The sequence below is a fragment of the Lepisosteus platostomus genome, chromosome 7, assembly GCF_059453375.1.
Source record: "Lepisosteus platostomus isolate fLepPlt1 chromosome 7, fLepPlt1.hap1, whole genome shotgun sequence".
In the NCBI taxonomy this organism is placed as follows: domain Eukaryota; kingdom Metazoa; phylum Chordata; class Actinopteri; order Semionotiformes; family Lepisosteidae; genus Lepisosteus; species Lepisosteus platostomus.
In genome coordinates this window covers 13,637,115-13,658,206 of record NC_142617.1, presented here as the reverse complement: position 1 = coordinate 13,658,206, position 21,092 = coordinate 13,637,115, and the positions used below count along the sequence as shown (strand labels likewise).

General features: G+C 33.6%; 4 protein-coding genes across 4 annotated transcripts; all 4 read left to right on the top strand.

The window, feature by feature from the left end:
- Nucleotides 1-2,630: 2,630 nt before the first annotated feature.
- Nucleotides 2,631-3,587, top strand: LOC148658298 (olfactory receptor 1-like). The gene has a single exon (XM_088641929.1). The coding sequence runs from the start codon at nucleotides 2,631-2,633 to the stop codon at nucleotides 3,585-3,587; it is 957 nt and encodes a 318-aa protein (XP_088498055.1).
- Nucleotides 3,588-6,799: 3,212 nt separating this feature from the next.
- Nucleotides 6,800-10,972, top strand: LOC148658297 (olfactory receptor 1M1-like). The gene is made up of 2 exons (XM_088640252.1): nucleotides 6,800-7,759; nucleotides 10,928-10,972. Exons 1-2 carry the CDS (start codon nucleotides 6,809-6,811, stop codon nucleotides 10,970-10,972), a joined length of 996 nt encoding a protein of 331 aa, XP_088496378.1. The 5' UTR covers nucleotides 6,800-6,808.
- A 3,191-nt stretch (nucleotides 10,973-14,163) lies between these two features.
- Nucleotides 14,164-16,064, top strand: LOC148658296 (olfactory receptor 51F2-like). Its single transcript, XM_088640192.1, has 2 exons — nucleotides 14,164-15,096; nucleotides 16,029-16,064. The coding sequence occupies exons 1-2, from the start codon at nucleotides 14,179-14,181 to the stop codon at nucleotides 16,062-16,064; spliced, it is 954 nt and encodes a 317-aa protein (XP_088496318.1). The 5' UTR covers nucleotides 14,164-14,178.
- Nucleotides 16,065-19,524: 3,460 nt separating this feature from the next.
- On the top strand, nucleotides 19,525-20,505 carry LOC148658295 (olfactory receptor 1E16-like). Its single transcript, XM_088641928.1, has one exon. It carries the CDS (start codon nucleotides 19,534-19,536, stop codon nucleotides 20,503-20,505), a length of 972 nt encoding a protein of 323 aa, XP_088498054.1. The 5' UTR covers nucleotides 19,525-19,533.
- The last annotated feature ends 587 nt before the right edge of the window (nucleotides 20,506-21,092 follow it).

The following is a 21,092-nucleotide window of genomic DNA, read 5'->3' as shown; positions in this document are numbered from 1 at the left end:
TACATTACGAACGTGTTATTTTGAAATATAAAAAATGTCAATATACTGTAGGAGAAATTGAGTATTGGTGTGTATTTTTTATTTAAAATACCAATAACAGCAACATACAGTTTACATAATATGTTTATGTTCCTAAATTAATATCGTTTATGACCTTTATGACCTTCGTTATGCTCCTCTGCGTTTTATGCTTAACTACTAAAATTTCCCTTTAGTGTTAAAATTCCATATAAATATTCAATAATAATCGGATTAAAATGTGCACAGTAAAGAGATTAAATGATAAAATCTTTTCACTAGCGACCAATACACCACATTATCTTCCGTGTCGCATTAACATTGGAATGGTTTTTTTTACAAGTATCAAAAGAAGCGATACACAACCTGTCTCCTCTATAACTCTTCAGTTTTCAGAGAAATTCCGCTAGAGCCTCAAAACATTGTCCAATAATACTCCTCTTGTGTCTAATTTTTAGTTAAGCAGGATTTGAGCTACAGACCATAACTGACCAAAAAACAGAATCCTCCTGCAATTCGAGTGTTACCAAAACGTGTTTACAAAGAAAGTGAAAAACAGTAATACTACCAGCTATATAGATACATATATTTAGATATTTAGATCCTTAAATTAATATCATTATTAATTTCTTTAGATACGTGATTACATATTCTCAATTTTAAAACAGATAATTCCGGTCCTGGAATCTGACTAGTTGACACCCTTCCGAAGCGGTACCATAATCTCTGGTATACTGACGCCCCAGAAATTTGACTTTTTACTGTGTGATACATTTTCTTAGCATCGATAAGAAAGCCTAGATAAAAAAGCTTGGATTCTAATGTATCTGATACAAGTATCTTTTAATTAATACAGTCTTTGTTGTGCTCTTGAGGATCCTTGTGATGTTTTGAGCTCTGGTTGAATGATGTGTCGCAGTTTAAATAATTTTCATTATTAGAAATTATGAAATGCTCTGTTAACTTTTAAAACACAAAACATCTCCACAAGGAAGTGCTGATGCCACTGAACAATGCCTAATTAAATTACACTTCAATGAGACAGCAACAGATACATGATTAGCAAAAGAGTCTGGTCTTCTGATAGATTTCTTCTATCTCAATGCTTTCATATTAATAGCTTTTCTGACAATCGATATGTAAAGCACTGTTATATGCTCTGTGCTTTGTTTACAGTATGTCTAGAGAACAGTTTTCTCATGTTCATTACATAAGTAATAAATAGTCTTCACACACATATGCGGCTCCTTTTAAATTGACATAAGGAGACATGCACAGCAAAACAGCTCTTTTTATAAAGAAATGTTTATCACTTTTGAATACTACTTGGCCATTTTTTAATTTGTGTGAAATTAGCCTTTACTTTCATGTTCAGCATAAAGGATGACCTAAATTATACTTAATAAAAAGAACACTGCTCAATAGTTTACTACATAATGAATTGTTGATATCTAATTCTCCTTTTTAGTGTGAGAATTAGGCATTGTACCTATCTACTCTCAATAAACTTTTAATACAGTCAAGTCTTATGTAGGTAAAGTTGTACAAAATAAACATTATAAACATGATAGCCCCTTTTGTAAGGCTTCTCCCCCTAATTTCTACTTTTGTACATTCTAACTTTCTCCTTCACACAACTTGCTTTTCTATTGGGAAATTGAGTTCTCTTGAGCACTGTATGATTAATGTTGACATAGAGATGATTCAACAGTCCCCCATCAGCTCATAGCAAAGACATCAAAGAGCTTCATTTATAAAAGGCTGTACTCAATTACAGTTTATGCATATAGCTTCCAACTTACTGGAAGATTCCCAATTTCAGAAATATTTGCACACATGTTAAGGTGAGTACTATATATAAAATCGAATGTTTCAAATTTCTTAGGTACAGTATGCACTGAATTTACAACTTTAGTGAGAAACAAATATATTTTAACACATGAAAGAAAAGAATCAGAAACACGATACGCACATATAGAAATGGTACAATAATTTAGATGCTGAAACGCAATAAGGTAGCCTGATTTTGCTTTAAAATATTAAGAACTGTGACACCACGTTAGTTATCTTTTGAATGTATAAATGCACTGAAGCCACACTGAATCATCATCATCAAAATCAGCACTACTATTATTATTATTATTATTATTGTGGTGGTGCCCTAGGTTCAGTTCCTGGACAACCCGTTTTTGTTGAGCTTGTATGTTCTTAATTTCTTGCTGTGATGCTTCTAGGAAAAAGTGGCCTGGTGTGAGTGTGCTCCATGCACCTCAAAAAATGTTTTTCATTTGTTTCGTCAATAGAAACAAAAAAACATACCCATAGGCTTGAAATTTCTGTGCTGACATTTGTCATGAAATTAGTATTTTAAAGCAAAATTAGAGGTCACACTTAAAGAATAGACTATTTTTCTGTTAAACATATATCCCTTCAAAGTAGGAGGATCTGGGAACTTCAACATGAAAGAAATATTCAAGCCACAATACTGAAAAACCCGGGAAAATTCTACACATATAGGGTTTCAATTTGGACCCAGTTTTTATTAACCTAAATTTAATTTTATATTTACAGGTCCTGGAGACACAACTGCAACTGCAAGACACAAATCTGGCATGAGCTCCTTGAATTCAACAGTTCCACTTTATTCTCTGTTTGTTCGGCCTCAGAGGTTTTATATAAATGGCGTTATTAATATGCCATATATACGATATTATTATATATTCCTGAGCCTTGTTTATGTCATATGTGTATTAGAAAACTCCTTCATTATATTCATTATATACATGGAGCGAAGTCTTCACACCCCTAAGTATGTGGTTCTTTTGAATCTGGCTGTAGCTGACATGTGTGCCAGCACAGCTATTATTCCTAAAATGATTGAGACATTTCTCTTTGATTCTCGGTTCATCACATATGAAGCCTGTTTGGCCAATATGTTTTTTGCCTTTTTGTTTCCTACCATACAGTCTCTCACTCTTGTTATACTAGCTTATGACAGGTTTGTTGCTATTTGTTTTCCACTGAATTATCACATCATCATCACAAACAATCGGATGATTGTGATAATAACCATAGTATGGTGTTTTGCAACAGCGATAATAATTACTCTAGTAGTTTTAATTACTAGACTGTCCTTTTGTAAATCAACTGTGATAGAGAGCTCCTTCTGTGATCACGGGCCTGTGTATCGTCTTGCTTGCAATGACAATTTTCCTAATTCAATAATGGCTTTTATTAGTATTGCAATATTACTCTTTGTACCATTAGTACTGATTATATTATCTTATGCTTGTATATTATATGCATTATTAAAAATTGCATCACTAGAAGGACGCTGGAAAGCATTCAATACCTGTACTTCCCATCTAATGTTGGTGGCAGTTTTCTACCTAACGATATTAGGAATATACTTTGCAGCATCTAGTAGCACACTTCATCCAAATGCTAGAATTCTAAGTACTTCACTGTCACGCTCCATTCCATATCTGCTGAATCCTATTATTCATGTATTAAAAACAGAGGAGATTAAAGAATCAATTAAAAAAATATTCAAAAGGAACCGAGTATGAAACAAAAAGTTAAAGATCAGGAGTATGAATTTCTTATTGCTACACAGTTCATTAGTCATTTTGAGAAAAGCCAAGCAATTGCTTGAATGAGTAATTATCATCTCTCCTGACATAAAATACTGTGTTTCATCCCGTTTGTCTGGATGTTATAAAGGTAGATGTCAACACATGGAAAGCCATCTCCAGCTTCTTTTATTCTCATTTGAGGAATGTGGTGAGCACCTCTTTAATAATGTTTTCCTAGGTGGACTGCAGCTTTTCTCAGACTTTGGTAGGGTCGATTGTGCATATTTCAATCATTGAAGGTTTACTTAACTCAGTAATTCTTTTCTGTATTCTATTGTATGATGGGATGTTTTCTATTTAATGAAAACAAATTACTCTGAAAATGTATTTTCAGATTCATTAACATGATAAAATCCATTTAAGTCATGCATTAAATGCTTTAATTTGGGAACTGCATTTTGTAGTTAGTATTTTATTGTATTATTTTTAGAATTCAACAGAATTATACATAACAAATAAGTCATCAACAATATTTTCATTTATTTTTATACACATAATAATTAAAATCATTTGCTCTGTGTGGGAAGTTATCACCAGATATAAAAAATGCAAGATCATTTCAAAATGTATTTTTTATATATAAAATGTTACATTTTATTTGATATTAAACTATATATGTATAAAGTACAATATGACAGAAATAGCGCAATACAGTACACATTATTATACTTTGCTTAAATAACTCAAAGTAAAATACATAACATTTAGTAAAGTATAGAGTATGTTTTAATTAAATGGTATGAGAATATGGAGAGCTTTTTTACCTTTTGATAAATACAGAACTTATTAGTTATACAATATTTACTTGACATCATCCTTTTTATTCCTATTAATCAGTTTCTTAAATGAGGTTTTCCAATACACTTTAACTGACCGGATACTATCAACTTGCATTAGGTATCTTAAAAAATATTATTACATCCACAACTCAAAATATGACTTCCTGATTATTAACATACATTCTATTTTTTATTTTTTGTTATTGATGTATAGCAACAAAGCAGTCCCAGTGATTCTGAATGTCCCAGTTTATTTTAGCAAGGTGGTAATTAAGTCTGTATGTGGTATCTGACAGAAAATTGGATCCCTGCTGGTTTGCACAAGCAGAAGGCTTTGTTATTGCAATTATGACACCATTTGGAGAAATAAATGAATATAAATTCACTTTATTCACATAAGCCATTTAGTGATATAACTATAATGTACTGTACAATAAACCTAAATGCTTGTTAGCTTTGCACATCCATTTACAAATTGATTCCTTTTAATGTTATCCTCATCTACAGTATATTTTAACAACAGCCTTAATGATGTTATCATATTAGCTCTCTTTAAAAAATATATCTAATTTTAAAAATGGCAACATCTTTTCCCTATAAGCACTGGAACAGGTACTGGTACTATTTCTCCCTCTGACTAGCTTGCAGTCTTAGGAAATCTTGGTGGCCCATGAGTTGGTTATGAAAGTAATCAGTGCACACTTTTATATCCTTCCAGATAGCAAATAGATCCAGGTATAACCTCTATGTGATCATCAGAGCAATCAGTGAAAATATATTGTTTGCCTTCAACACCCATAATACCCCTGCTTTACAGTGAACTGCTTAACTACTGCTTGTGAACATATTCTGTTCAGATAGGATGTTTTCAGAAAGTCTGAAGTTAGAATGGCACTTTAATGACATCTCATGACTGAGCTTGGAAATACAGCAAGAAAAATACATGCAGACTCTTAGTATTTTTTTAATGTTCTAAAAAAAACTAAACCCAGATCAATGAAGAAATGACATTTTTCCTCTGGAGTGCAGACTATCATGCCCACAGGTGCTGGGAACAGAAAACGTCACAAAGCCACATTTATAAAAGATGGCACTCTACTCTTGTGTACATTTGTGATTCCTAACATGGAAACAACTACTTTACCAAGTTAAGGTTCATTGTACAAATACAATAATTTTATTTCAGAAGACTGTGTTAAATGTCAAAGAAACCTGAAAGTCTAAGTTAATAATCTTAATATCCCTTGGGTAAGTATAAGACATAAATTATTAAATGTTTATTTAGTATTCTTGTATTTACAATAAATTAAAAACAACATTATAATAATTTATTCACTAATGGATTGCCAACAAATATTTTCTAGTTTCAGTAGTAACACGAATTTCGTGAATTTGTAGAAACGTTACGAATAATGTTGGCAAATGTGCAAAGAATATAAAAAAATACGTTTTTCATGTGAAAAAATGTTTTCAGACAGAAAAATAATTACATGAAGAAAAGTAAGGTTTGCAGTCTAAGATATTCTAACTAAGGCATTCCAAGATTTGCAGGATTTATGAATTAATTAAACTCATGCCTGATTTTTCTCAAGATAAATCATTTTAGATTGTGAAGTTTTTTTGATAAATACAATTTGCGGGCGTATCTGTTAGCATTTTATCATTAACAAAATACATTTAAATAATGCCACCCAATTACACAATTAACTGTAAAAAGGCATACATGAAAAATTATTTAAATAAAAGGCATATATGAAATAAATCTAAAACAACGTTTTTTAGGCATTTCTCCCTCAAAGTGTATTATGTGCAGCTCTTGAATCTACCATCTTAAAATACTTTAAGAAGTGTATGTTTCCTATAGGTTGTTATTTTTTAACTGGTTGGAAGCATTGTTTTAAAAGTTTAATTCAGTTTTTCTGTTAATAATTTATAATTATATTTACTCTTGACCATTGGGTATTTAATGAATTTGAATATTTAAGCAGAAGGCTAGTTGTATTTAAATGCAGATCAGCTTATTTCTTTTGAAAGGTGCAATGTTTTCTACATTCAGATCAGTTTTTCAAAAGTTTATAGTCATTAACAATGTGTCATATATATTAAATAAGTCTACCACGTATTCTACTAATAATTTAATTCAAGAACTACAAATAAGCCTTAATGCTAGAGTACGAATACAGATGGACTGTATGTTGCTGTTGGTGAAATTTGCTTTTGAGAAATGGAAAGAGTACCATATAGATCCCTATAATGACATTTCGTCTCCTAAACCTACCTTGGTAAATGCCATTCAGGGTGCGGAACATTTAATGATAAGTTAATGACTTCTATAATTGCAGGACAAAGAAAACAACTGTGAAGAAAACATTGGACATGAGCTCCTTGAATGCAACATTTTCTCCAAATGATACTTTTGTCCGACCTCAGTTCTTTTATGTGAATGGGTTTTCAGACTTACCTAATGCAAAGTCCTATTACATTTTCATGTGCTTTGTTTATGCTGTTACTGTCTTAGGGAACTCTTTCATCATGTTCATAATATTTATGGAGAGAAGTCTTCATACCCCTAAATATGTGGCTATTTTTAATTTGGCTGTAGTAGACTTGTGTGGCAGCACAGCTCTTATTCCTAAGATGATTGAAACCTTTTTGTTTGATTCTCAGTTTATCACATATGAGGCCTGCTTTGCCAATATGTTTTTTGTACATTTCTTTTCTTCTATGCAGTCAATTACTTTGGTTGTACTGGCCTATGACAGGTTTGTTGCTATATGCTTCCCCCTTAAATATCATATCATTATGACTAACAATTCAATAACTGTAATTCTGTCACTAGTGTGGATTGTCACAGCAGCAATATTAATTACAGTTGTCCTTCTATTTATCAGACTGTCCTTCTGTAAATCAACTGTGATAAACAGCTATTTTTGTGATCATGGCCCAGTGTTTCGTCTGGCTTGCAATGACAATTCTCCAAATTACAGAATGGCTATATTCTGTACAACAATATTTTTTGGTGCTCCATTAGTGGTGATTGCATTATCATATGTGTGTATAATATTTGCCTTGTTAAAGATTGCATCATTAGAAGGACGTTTAAAGGCAATGAAAACATGTACGTCCCATTTAATCCTAGTAGCAGTGTTTTACCTTCCAATAGCAGCTACTTACATAGCTGGATTAAGTTCCACTATTCATCCCAATGCTAGAATAATAAATACTTCCCTAGCTACTGTCATTCCACCAATGCTGAATCCTATAATTTATACTTTAAAAACAGACGAGATAATGGAAGCAATTAAAAAGTTTTGTAAAAGAAACAAGATACTTTCCCAAGTAATGGAAAGTTAATACTTTTGTGGAATAATTTTGAAAACACTGGAATAGTTGCCAGTACAAATAGCCAAATAATATGTGGTTGTAAATATATTTTAGTATATCCAGTTTATTGTAAACTGGTAGCTTACACTTAAACACAAAGTGTAAAAATACTGAATTCATGTAATTGCTAGGAACTATCCCAAGAGTGTACAAACCGAAATGAATTACTTCATCCTCTGTGCGACTATATTAAGTTTTTCAAAGCAGCTGCAAAGCAGTTAGTCACCAAATGAGTTAGCAGGGCTTTTTACTGATTTTTCCAAGGAAGGGCTTTGTATCCTTTTTTTTACTAGCAGGATCTCATGTAGCTCGTAGAATTGTTCTTCATGGAAGCCTCTTTATATAACCCTTCTTATAGGCAATTCTTATGTTTCAGTAGTTCCATCCTAATGAATTTGAAAGAGAGACAAGATATGTATTCGTTGTAACTCACCTAGCTGAGGGAATACTAGCCTAGCCAGAAGAACTGAGTCAGGGAATTTGTACGAGAATGGAAGGAAGGTGTGTGAGACTTAAATTGGTAGGCGAGCAGAAGTGTGCAAGATTAGGATCTATCCTTTCTCTTACTTTTCTTCCATTAATGTTTAAAATACCTATGATAAATTCACATGTATACAGTATGTTGTAAAGCATCCATTCCCTGTGAAAATCCACTCAACAAAGGTGGTAGATTGGCAAATGTTCATTATTGGGAGATGATAGAAATTGTAAACCATGTGGAACATCACTTATTAAGACAGAGAAAGTCAGGCTAAACATACAATTGATTTTGTATTGGATTCCATAGTGCCAGCCTGGTGTTTTGTCATATTCTGGACTTTTTGGTTGATCATGCCTATATTGTACATATTCATTTTGTTAGGCACTCCTTATTCTTCTTGATATTCATCTTAATTTTACGTGAAGATTCTGAGCAGCAGATTTTTTTATTGTGTGTCAAATCCCAATGAAATAAAACTGTTTGTATTGTTACAGATATTGTAAGTGACTATTGAAGTGTCTTGAAGAATCTAGATATGTGGTAACACCTGGCCTGTGTCACCATTTCCAGTTTCAAAGCAAGGAGATGTTTGCTTTGCTTTTACGAGATTCATAAATCAAAGTTATCATAAAGTTTACCTTGATTTACCTTAGTTAACTATGTTCTGAGTAAAAGATTAAGTTTCAATCAACAGTCGAGGAAGACGGTTTAAAACAGGCAGGGAAAGAAAGAGATGAGAAAGAGACAGATGGAATGACAAGGGGACAGAAATGCAGAAGACGAGAGCTCCTTGTCCTTATCTTCCAGAAAGACCAGATTGCAGTTAAGTATTTAAACCCTGTTAAGAGGGATATTGTTTTGTTAACTCGGATTTTCTCTGCAAGGAATCTCTCACAGGCCTTTTCTAGTTATTGAGTGCATTTTAAAATTGATTTTGTAGTATTTGGGTTTACAGAGAGAGATTTAACATTAGGTCATATTCTGTTTGATTTATGAGGTGATTTATTGCCTTTTATTCTGGCCTCTGTAGGCATTACAGTATAAGAGTTTAAATGCTACATAGTGGTCTTTTTTCTGGGTGGTGAGGATTTAGACATGTTAGATGCCTTGTGTGTAAATTTGTAAACAATATAACTTCTGTGTTGTATGTTATGATGTGTGTTGTATTGTGTGTATTGTCCTTGTCAATAAATATTTGTTTAACTCAGTGTGCCTGAATTAATTCTCTATTCACCAAAGCTGTGCCAGAGAAAAAGAATGCATGTGCCTCTATACCAACAGCTCAGGCATATTCTTCTCAAAATCATTTACAAATTGAGGATTATGATTATTAACATATTGATTGTAAATTGTACATATTGATGATTATTCATCATTTTCACAACCCCCTATGTATAACACTGTTATTTCTCAAAACTGCACTGTAATTTGGTAAAGAAAAGTCAGATTTTAACCCGATGTCATTTTAATTATTTAATTACTTAAATGTACAGTATATAGTGCTTTTGTTGACACTGCATTCAAAGAGCTTTACAGGTAAGGGGACTCCCCTCCACTTTTACCAATGTGTAACACCCACCTAGATGATGCAATGGCAGCCAAAGTGCACCAGTATATTCACCAAACATCAACTATTATATTGGCTTTCCCATCATGGAGGAATCCATGATGTATAATGTCCATGGGGAAATTTAGCTAGGACACCAAGGTAACACCCTTACGCTTTTTGAAAACTGCTCTAAGATTTTTAATGGGAGTCAGGACTTCAGTTTTATGTCTCATCTGAAGAAGTGCATCTTTTTTTACAATAAAGTGTTGAACACAGACCACAGGTTGAACACCCTACTGTTCCCATTAACACCTCTTTCAGCAGCAACGTTAACTTTCCCAGGAGGTCGTCTATCCATGAACTGGCCAGGCTCACACCTGTTTGGTGTTGGTGGATTACCAGTTGTGAGTTGCACACTGTACAGTAGACATACATATGGAACACACTAAAGCTGCAACTCTAAAACAGAACTTTTTTTATTATGAATATATTACAATGTTATAGTAATATATTATACAGTTGTATTAGTACTATTGTTATATATCCATTTATAATCGTTTTATCCAACAGAGGGTCATGGGGTGCCAGTGCCACCTTTATAAGCAATGGGAGTAGGGCAGTACAAACTCTGAATGGAATGCCTGTCCATTGTAGTGCACATACATACAGTACACTTGTATCAATTCAAATTTTCCCAGAAGCCAATTAACCTACCAACATTTCTTTGAACTGTAGGCGAAAACTAGAGCATGTTGCGTAAACCCACTCAAACACTGGGGAGGACTTACAAAGGACTTACTCCACACAGATAACACCCTAGTTTCAGAATTAAACCCAGGGTCTTGGTACTGCAAAGCAGCCCTGCTAACCACTGCACCATGATGCTGCACAAAAGGGGGATATATACAGTACACTGATGGAAAAAAGAAAGTTCACTGCTCCATTTAGGGAATGACAACATCTGACACCCTATCCAAGAAAACCCATATTGAAACCATAATCTGGAACTAAGATTTATTTTCCTTGCAGAGTTTAGCTAACAAAGGCAGCCTTTAAAAAATCATCAGCAGGCTACCAATATTTAAACTCATATGTTAACTCCAAGTTACAAATCAATGCCTTGTAGTATTTTTTTTTCTGGTGTAGAAGAAGAGACTTGCAACCACACAGCTGATTGAGGAAGTACTGAGTTTAGAATTTGTAGATGGATGGAGAGCCCATTTTTTTGTGGTCCTGTTTAATTTACCATACAGTGTATGTATTTGAATTTTAAAAATCTGTGTGAAATAACTAGTCTGCAGAGTGATGTATAAACAATATACCTGTATAATCTAAGAGGCCAAATATATAGTCCTTGAATTTTAAATCTTAAGATGGAATTAATTCATGTACTCGTCTTGTTAATTCACTGTATCCCATTTCTAAATAAACTGATGGAAAAAAAGAAGCACAACATTTTCTGGAATGAGAATACTATAGTAATAACTTATATACTTTCACAAAAAGTTGTCAATTTGTTTGTCTGACCAGCAATACAGTTTGTGCAGTGAGGCATTGCAACTTGCCAATCACATGAAAGCTCGTTGGGTGCACTTTTACCCAACGAGGTCCAGGTGGAACAATGCCTGATCAGGTCACCTTTAAAAAGGCTTAGGTCATTGCGAAGAAAAAGCCACACTTTGTCATTTGTATGTGAATTCCATAATGCCTTGAATATCACCAAAAGCAAGGGAGACGGCCATTGGCATGCTGCAGGCAGGCATGTCATGTGCCAGCATTGCCAGACACTATGGAGTAAGCCGCTCCACTGTGTCCTGACTGCAGAGAAGGTTTCAGCAGACTTGTAGGACAGATGACCATCCAAGATCCGGTCGCTCTCGAGTGACCACACCAGAGCAGGACTGACACATCAGACTGGTCTGATCTGAGAGATCGTTTCAGATCTGCGACCCATTCTGCTGCTGAAACTGCCAGCAGATACAACGCCTGCATCAGTGACAGGACAGTAAGGCTCCTTGCTGCTGGCCTAAGAGCAAGGCGACCTGTCAGAGGCCCTCTGCTCCCACCTCTTAGATGTCACACCCGACTGGCTTGGGCCAGACAGAGGCTGTGATGGACTCATCAGCAGTGGCATCAGATTCTCTTCGCAGTCACTCTTCAGCCTGTTCCACGCAGACAGGAGGGCCAGAGTATAGAGAAGGAGGTGTTTCTTTTTTCCATCAGTATATATACATAGATAAGTGTCAAATGTTCATAGTTAATAGATACTCAGCCTTGATACTTTTATTACTGAATTAATCCTTAATTGTTTAAGTAAGTCAGGTGGTGACGATCATTGGGAAAATTAAGAACCAAAGATATTGCAATAGAATGAACATGCCACAGTTGACTGCCTCTACAACAGACAGCAAATAGCTAGGAAATTAATATTATCTTATGGACATAGTTGTTCCTGTTGCATACTGATTTAAACAACCATAGTCTTAATCTTCATGCTGTGCGCCTATATTTTGCAAAAGCAAAATTAATTGTCAGACTGTCATATATTTGTCATATCCACAGGGATTTTGAGTGCAAACATGTTTTAAGGTCAATTGTTTCAACAAAGGGCAGAGCAGAGGCTCTGTGGCTAAGGATCAGCGCCTGTGGCTGGAAGGTCGCCTGTTCAAATCACGTGGCCGGCAGAGGAATCCTACTCTGTTGGGCTCCTGAGCAAAGCCCAACTGCTCCAGGGGCGCCATATAAATGGCTGACCCTGCACTCTGACCCTGGGCTTCTCTCTCCCTATCTGTGTGTCTCATGGAGAGCAAGCTGGGGTATGCAAAAAATACAAATTCCTAATGCAAGAAATTGTATATGGCTAATAAAGTGATCTTAAAGGACCTTTTTACAAGCATTTCATACTACAATACATGAACAAGACCACAACTGATGCTGAGTTACTTGTTTGCAAACAAAACAAATTCAAGCAAAACAAAACTACTTTAAAAATGTTTATGCAACTACATGCAAAGCATACATCATCTCCTCTCCTACTGAAATCTCTGGGGTGTTCTGTACTGTCTTTGTGGAAATAATTCTTCTTGGTATGGCCCCCTGTTAATAGCAGTGAAAAACGTCATATACTGTAGATATTTGCTATATAAGAAGCTTGTTGCTGCCAAGCAAAATAATTTATTGTGCTTAAAGCATGATAAGGTAAATCGTTATTTAAAAAAAAATCAGTGTGCATTAACCATAAACTAATTTCATGATCCTGGAGAGAAAACTGGAAATCCTGTAAAAATATCAGGGTGAGTGTTATAAACATTTTACATTTTTTAACTTCTTATTCCACCATTATTGTTATGTAACATACTGTTAGAAATGCATTGTCTAAATTCTCTCTGACAACAGATATAAAATTCATAGAATGTGGAAAAAGTTAGTGAATTACAAATCCAATTTTTATCAAATTTGATATTAACCAACAATGTTTACATATGTATAATAATTGTTTAATTATTACTAATAATCCAATCTTTTATACACAGTTTATATAATGGCTAATTTTTAGAGACTTAAAAGCTTAAAAAACTAAATATTTATGTTCAGCATACCATGATTAGTACAATATCTGGTCATACTGTGAAATTATTCTAATTACAAAAACTCATGATCACATAAAAAAATAATTTGATAAGTTCTACATAACCCGCCCTGACATCTGCACATTGTTTGTCAATAGAAGTCTAAACCTTAATCAGGTGTTTGATGGAGATATATTCCAACACATATATAATGAAATTCTTAATGCACTGTTTTAGCAATACAAAACTATGAAAAGGAGTTTAAAAAAATTACATATTTTAGATCCATTATGGAACAAAGCATCACAATTAACAGTATCTTCTGCTTTTAAAAGCTACTTGAATGCTTTTGACACATTTTCAATATAGAGAGACTGAAATGTACCTTTAGTGCTTTGAGAGGTTAACATAAAGCCAATATAATATTATTATATACTGTATGCTGTCTTTTAGACGTTTACTTAAACTGAATGTGGCACAAAACTTACTGAATGGTCATTAGGATTAAAACAAAGTATCAAAGTACAATATATCTGTACACAACACAAAGTAACATACTGTATGTGTGGAATTAAGCAAAAAATAAAACATTTATTATAGTATACTTAGTATGCATATAAATACTAAATAAATACACCACATTCTGGACTGTAAAGCCACAACAACAATTTTTACTTTCAAAATATTTAAAAAAAATACTATATAAAATTCTACCTTTATAATTACAGGTCACAGAAAAGTGAAGTAGAGAAGCAAGTCTACCATGAACTCCCTGAATTCAACATTTTTGCTAAATGCTACGTTTGTTCGACCTCAGATGTTTTACATCAGTGGGTTTTCTAATATTCCACATGTGAAGTACTATTACATTTTCTTGTGTCTTGTGTATGCTTTAACTGTTTTAGGAAACTCTTTCATCATGTTCATTATATTCTTGGAGCGAAGCCTTCACACCCCAAAATATATGGCTGTTTTTAATTTAGCTGTGGTTGACATGTGTGGCAGCACAGCTCTTATTCCTAAATTGATTGACACCTTCCTGTTTGAATCTCGGTTTATTTCATATGAAGCCTGTTTGTCCTATATGTTTTTTGTGCATTTTTTTTCTTTTATTCAGTCACTTACTCTGGTTGTATTAGCTTATGACAGATTTGTTGCTATATGTTTTCCCCTAAAATACCACATTATTGTAACTAACACTGCAATGCTTGCGATGTTAACAGTAGTATGGATTCTCACTGGAGGGCTAATGACTACAGCTATAATTTTTATTACCAGACTATCTTTCTGTAAAACAACTATGATAGAAAGTTATTTTTGTGACCATGGACCAACATATCGTACGGCTTGTAATGATTATACTCCAAATAACATAATTGCTATATTCTGTACAGCATTATATTTTATTGCCCCTTTGGTGCTGATTGCATTATCTTATTTGTGTATAATATTTGCTTTGATAAAAATTGCATCAATGGAAGGACGCTTAAAAGCAATGAAAACATGCACCTCTCATCTAATCTTAGTGGCTGTGTTTTATTTCCCAATATCTGCCACCTACCTTGTTGCATTTACAGCCACTATTCACCCCAATGCCAGGATAATAAACACTTCCTTGGCCACTGTCATTCCTCCTCTGTTGAACCCCATCATTTATACATTAAAGACTGAGGAGATAATGGTAGCAATTAATAAGCTTTACAAAAGAAACAAGATATTTTCAACTATAAATAACAATAAATAACAAGATCATTCTTGGAAGCAATACTTATACCAACTCAAATGCAAATATTCATGCAAAATGTGGAATACTGCACAGATAGTGTGTTTTTTATTTTTAAGTACAAATCTTATCTTGGTGTCAATGAAAATGAAACAATCTAGAACATCCAACCTTTGCCAAATGGCTTCAGCTGCAAAAGAAGAGTGGTGGAGTATCCCACAGCAGTCTGTGCAGAGGTTGATCAGGTCTATGCGTCAACACTGCCGGGACCGTGTAAATATTCAAAAAAAGAAACTCTGTAGGGTTTCGATTTTGATCGTCTGTCAAATCTTCTGTAATTTAATTTACTATGTTTATATTATTTTATTAAATTTATTAGACCTGAATGTTTTCTTTCCTTTGTACATCGGTATACTTTACAGAAATCACCCTGTTATGGTTCATTTTCTGTTCTTCATGACTGGTCTGTCCATATAAACAAGAGCTGCAGTGGCAAATGATGCTCACCGCTCACTTTAGGGAATGAAAGCATCTGATGCCCTTTTCAAGAAAACCCATTGTGAAACCATAATACTGTATATAAACAATATTTTTTTTCTTTACTGTCAGGATTAACAGTAGCTAACAAAAGTGTCCTTTAATCCTTTAAAAGAAGTTATCAATAGGGAATGAGTTTATAATCTCATATATTTATTGCAACAAACTAATGGCTTGATTGATTTTTTCTTTAGGTAGAAGCAATTGTCTTTCAACCACCAAGCTGACTGAGGAAGTATTGAGTTTACAATTTGCAGTTAGATTGTGAGTCTGTTTTATTGAACCTGTTTAGATTTGAACCATTTGAGTGCAGTGTCAATAATTCCAAACAAAGTCTCAAGATGTGAAACTAGGATATCATGGTTAACATTGTCAAAAGCAGCACTTAGGTAGAATGAGGATAGAAAGAGAACCAGAACCAGAAGCAATTAGAAGAAGGCTAGTAACTTTGACTAGGTTTCTGTGGTGTGAAGTTGTCGGAAACCACATCAGATCAAAAAGCTATTTGCAATGAGGTGATTATTTAACTGAATTGTAATGTGACGTTCTAGAATTTTTGCAAGAAATGGTAAGTTGGAAATGGGGGCGAAAATTGTTTAGATTTTCCAGAGCCCTGTTTGTTTTTTTTTACATTGGGGTAATGGCAGCAGTTTTGAGGACCTTTGGTAAAACCCTTATTCATTTATTATATTGAGGACAATGGAGCAGAGAGAAATAAAACAGGACTGAAATAAAGTGGTGGGATATACTGTACAGGGTATACAGCTGGTGGATTTCATATGCCAAACCAGTTTACAAAAGGATGCAGAGTCAAGTAGAGAGAAGTTAGAGAGAAGGGAACCAGTAAAGTTAGGCAAGCAGGGAAGAGGCATGGAAATGATGTGTTGTGGAGAGAATGTGATGCCAAATGGTGTCAATCTTGGAGCTAAGGAAATCTAAAAATGTGTTGCAAAGTTGCGAAGAGACAGAAAATATTAGGGCAGTTTGGCTTTAGCAGGATGTTGATGGTGGAAAAAAGGTGTCTCCAATGATTAAATCAAGGGCGTGTCCTTTGGTATGTGTTGGGTTAAGAACAAACTGGGTAGATCACAGCATTCCAACAGAGCTAGAAAATCCTTAGCTAAACTGGAAGACCATACGTCAATATGTATATTAAACTCCCTAAGAATAAGAATCCTCTTAAATCTGTGGCATAGAAATTAAAGTAAATTGACAAACTCACCTAAAAAGGCTTCATTACGTTTGAGTGGTCTATAAACCGTGGCAATGATGGTAGAGTGGGGAACAGACATTTTAAAGCACAACATTCAAAAGAAGAGAGAAGAGGTATATTTATATAGTAATATATTTATCAAGCCAGTTTTTCTCAAGTTATTGCTTCTCAAAATAATGACATCATTTGAAATCAGAAACTCCCTTCTGCTAGGCTTTCTTCATTTTGCTTTTTTTCCGTTTGTGTTTTTTTCTAAATTTCCAACCAGCAACCTGTTTCCTACACAACTAAACTTTAGAATCCTCTAAGGCAGAAATGCCTGATTCTGATTCTGGAGGGAAGGTGTGTCTACAGGTTTTCCATGTATCTTTTAAGCACTAGCATCTGAATTGCTCAGAGAAACTTGGAAATTGGTCCATTAAACCAGTAAGCAGCTAATTTAACTTGAGAGATGAGATGGAAAGAAAATCTGCAGACAAACCAGCCCCCCAGGACCAGGATTGGAGCCTTATACTCACGTTGCCACTGTAAAACAGAACTTAAGATGCATGAGTTTTTTTATCAATAAAATTAAAGGGATAATATACAATACATATTATTAATTTATACTGGACATAATTCTAAATTGGGCATAATTGTTTTTAAGCTATTACATGAAATTTAACTTTACAAAAGATTTCTGAATATATCCTTAATTCTTTAACCCAGGTCCAAATTAAGCTTTGGCAGGAGCAAATGACTGATGTGGACTGGAAGTGACAAGTTTTCTTATGCCTTTAATAGACAGTTTCTGCAAGTATCTTCTCACATACTGGTAGAGATGACTGTCATACTTACAGGAGTATTGATTGTAAACATGTTTTAAGGCCTATTAATTCCCTAGCTTTGTGCAGCACTTCATCCAACAATACTTGAACAAGAGCATAACTGATACTGAGTTATTTGTCTACATCTTCAATGTTAAATATAATCAATTTTAAATAACATTAAGTCTTTGATGTAACTTTCATATAACCAAAAACAAAACATACACTATCTACTACTTTCTTAGTGAAATCTCTGAGGTGTACTCTTTGTGGAATTAATTGTGCTTGGTATGGCCCCTGTAGATGGCAGTGAAAAACGTCATATACAGTAGTTTACACATTTATAAATGCCTGTTGCTGCAAATGCAATCAGAAACACACAGTTAATTGTACTTGAAGCATGCTATGGTAAATTGTTATTTCAAAAAAATAAAAAGCAGTGTGAGTTAACAATATTATAATTATATGTTCCTGGATAGAAAACTAGATTTTTTCCCTGTAAACCCTTGGGTGAGTATTATACAGTAAATATTTTAAATCTATGTAGCTTTTTATTACTTTATTAATTTTCTCAATATATGTACAGTATATGAAAAGGTATATGAAAGACACATAAAGCAAATTAATGTGACATATACTGTAAATCCTTATTCATTCAGCATTTTAACATATTAATTATTATTACATTATACTGTATGACTTGACTTGAACTTTATTGCCATATGTAACCGGTGCTGGTACAATGGAATTCTTACTTACAGAAAGTCTCTCGGTTGTAAAACAAGTGTAAAAAAAAACAAAAAAACATTAACATTAGAAATACATTGTCTAAACCCTTTTGTTGGTAGATATAAATTTCACAGAATTGCAAAGCAGAAGCACACAGACTTTAATATTAAACCTGACCAACAATTTTTACTTATGTATATAGTAATTGTTTAATTATTACTATGAATCCAGTGTTTCATGTGCAGATTATTCTGTCATCCAGTTTGAGCAAGTAAAAACATGTTTTAACTCGAAACAAAAAAGTATTTATAATAAGAAATGACAATATCTGGTTCTACTGTAATTACAAAAACGCATGAACACATTAGAAGGTAAAATTGACCCTGACTTTCATACAATGGGTTTGTCTCTAAATGTCATTTGTTAGTCTAATCTTTGATCAGGTGTTTCATGGACATAGTGCAATCGTGAACAACACTGTAAGCGCATATACCATGCAATGTATAGTTTAATTTCATTTTATAATGAATTTAGAAGAAGGCTATGAACTCTTTTTAGCTGTACTAAACTGTGAAAAGATGTTCAAATCAATTACATATTTTAGAAGTATAGTGGTACAAAGCTGCAAAACTAATAGAACTACAATGACTTTCCCCTCTTCCTTTCCAGGATGTTTAACATGAAGCTAATATAGAATATTATAATATAATATATTCATTCTTGGCCTCTGTATTTGGAATTGTGTTTTATTATTGATAATGTTGTCAAGTCTGAATTTGGCTTCTCTGGGGTTTTTTTTGTGTATGTTCAATTGGACTGTCTATGTAAAGTTTATAAAAGCGTTCACCTCTCTGTTCTAATAGATTTTGAATTTCATGTTCTTTTTGTGAGATGATATTAAATATTGTTTCCTAACACAGCTGTTTTAGCCATTTCCCTGGGAAAAGTGGATGAGATGTCTAGGCAATAGTTTAACTAAACAAAAGACTATCAGGACATGACTCTATCAGGTATAATAGAGTTACTTGTAAGGAAAAGGTCATTTCTTGAATGAATTAGATTTTTTTCCTCACAGGTCACAGAAAAGTGAAGTAGAGAAGCAAGTCTACCATGAACTCCCTGAATTCAACATTTTTGCTAAATGCTACGTTTGTTCGACCTCAGATGTTTTACATCAGTGGGTTTTCTAACATTCCACACGTGAAGTACTATTACATTTTCTTGTGCCTTGTGTATGCTTTAACTGTTTTAGGAAACTCTTTCATCATGTTCATTATATTCTTGGAGCGAAGCCTTCACACCCCAAAATATATGGCTGTTTTTAATTTAGCTGTTGTTGACATGTGTGGAAGCACAGCTCTTATTCCTAAATTGATTGACACCTTCCTGTTTGAATCTCGGTTTATTGCATATGCAGCCTGTTTGTCCTATATGTTTTTTGTGCATTTTTTTTCTTTAATGCAGTCACTTACTCTATGTGTATTAGCTTATGACAGATTTGCTGCTATTTGTTTTCCCCTGAAATATCAAGTCATTGTCACTAATACTGTAATGCTTATCATGCTAACAATAATATGGATTCTCACTGCAGGGATAATGACTTCATTAGTAGCTTTAATTACAAGACTATCTTTCTGTAAAACAACTATGATAGAAAGTTATTTTTGTGACCATGGACCAACATATCGTATGGCTTGTAATGATTATACTCCAAATAACATAATTGCTATATTCTGTACAGCATTATATTTTATTGCCCCTTTGGTGCTGATTGCATTATCTTATTTGTGTATAATATTTGCTTTGTTAAAAATTGCATCAAAGGAAGGACGCTTAAAAGCAATGAAAACATGCACCTCTCATCTAATCTTAGTGGCTGTGTTTTATCTTCCAATATCTGCCACCTACCTTGTTGCATTTACAGCCACTATTCACCCCAATGCCAGGATAATAAACACTTCCTTGGCCACTGTCATTCCTCCTCTGTTGAATCCCATCATTTATACATTAAAGACTGAGGAGATAATGATAGCGATTAGAAAACTTTATAAAAGGAACAAGATACTTTTGACTATACAGTAGATAAATAACAAGATCATTCTTTGATTAAATAATTATTACAACTCATAAGAATGAGCACAGAAAATGTGGTATAATGTTTAATCTGCTTAGTGCAACATGTACTATTTAAAACTACAAATTTAATCAGTGTCAACAAAAGGCAATAATAATGTCCAATAAAATACAACAGTCTAGCTTTTACATCAATAACCTATTGGTTACATACATAATATTCATTGGGTTTTTCATATGCTATGTTGTATTTTTACTAGAATAATGAACGTTTTTTTGTGTTTCTGTGCATTTCTGTGCAGAAGAGAACAAATGAAGTGTTGTGAAAGAGAGTGCAATAAAATAGGAAGGAATCTTTTTCAACATCTGGAGGCAATCTAACTGCTCATCATACTGTACATTGAAAAATGTCTCTTAGTCAACAACTTTTTTCTGTTCTAGCAAGCTAATCCGGAACTTTTAAATTTCCAGTAGACTAAGAAAAGACTGCATGGTGTTAAAGTTCAAGAGCAGACATTCTGTAAGGTTTCAATTTTGATAGTCTAACACATTTTCTGTGATTTCATTCACTGTTTTGAAAATTTGATCAAATTCAT

Coding starts and splice junctions, on each gene's coding strand:
- LOC148658298 (XM_088641929.1), top strand. CDS start 2,631: ATGAGCTCCTTGAATTCAACAGTTCCACTTTATTCTCTGTTTGTTCGG.
- LOC148658297 (XM_088640252.1), top strand. CDS start 6,809: ATGAGCTCCTTGAATGCAACATTTTCTCCAAATGATACTTTTGTCCGA. Junction 7,760..10,927: donor AGTTTTGTAAAAGAAACAAG/ATACTTTCCCAA, acceptor GGCTACCAATAT/TTAAACTCATATGTTAACTC.
- LOC148658296 (XM_088640192.1), top strand. CDS start 14,179: ATGAACTCCCTGAATTCAACATTTTTGCTAAATGCTACGTTTGTTCGA. Junction 15,097..16,028: donor TAAAGACTGAGGAGATAATG/GTAGCAATTAAT, acceptor ATGTGAAACTAG/GATATCATGGTTAACATTGT.
- LOC148658295 (XM_088641928.1), top strand. CDS start 19,534: ATGAACTCCCTGAATTCAACATTTTTGCTAAATGCTACGTTTGTTCGA.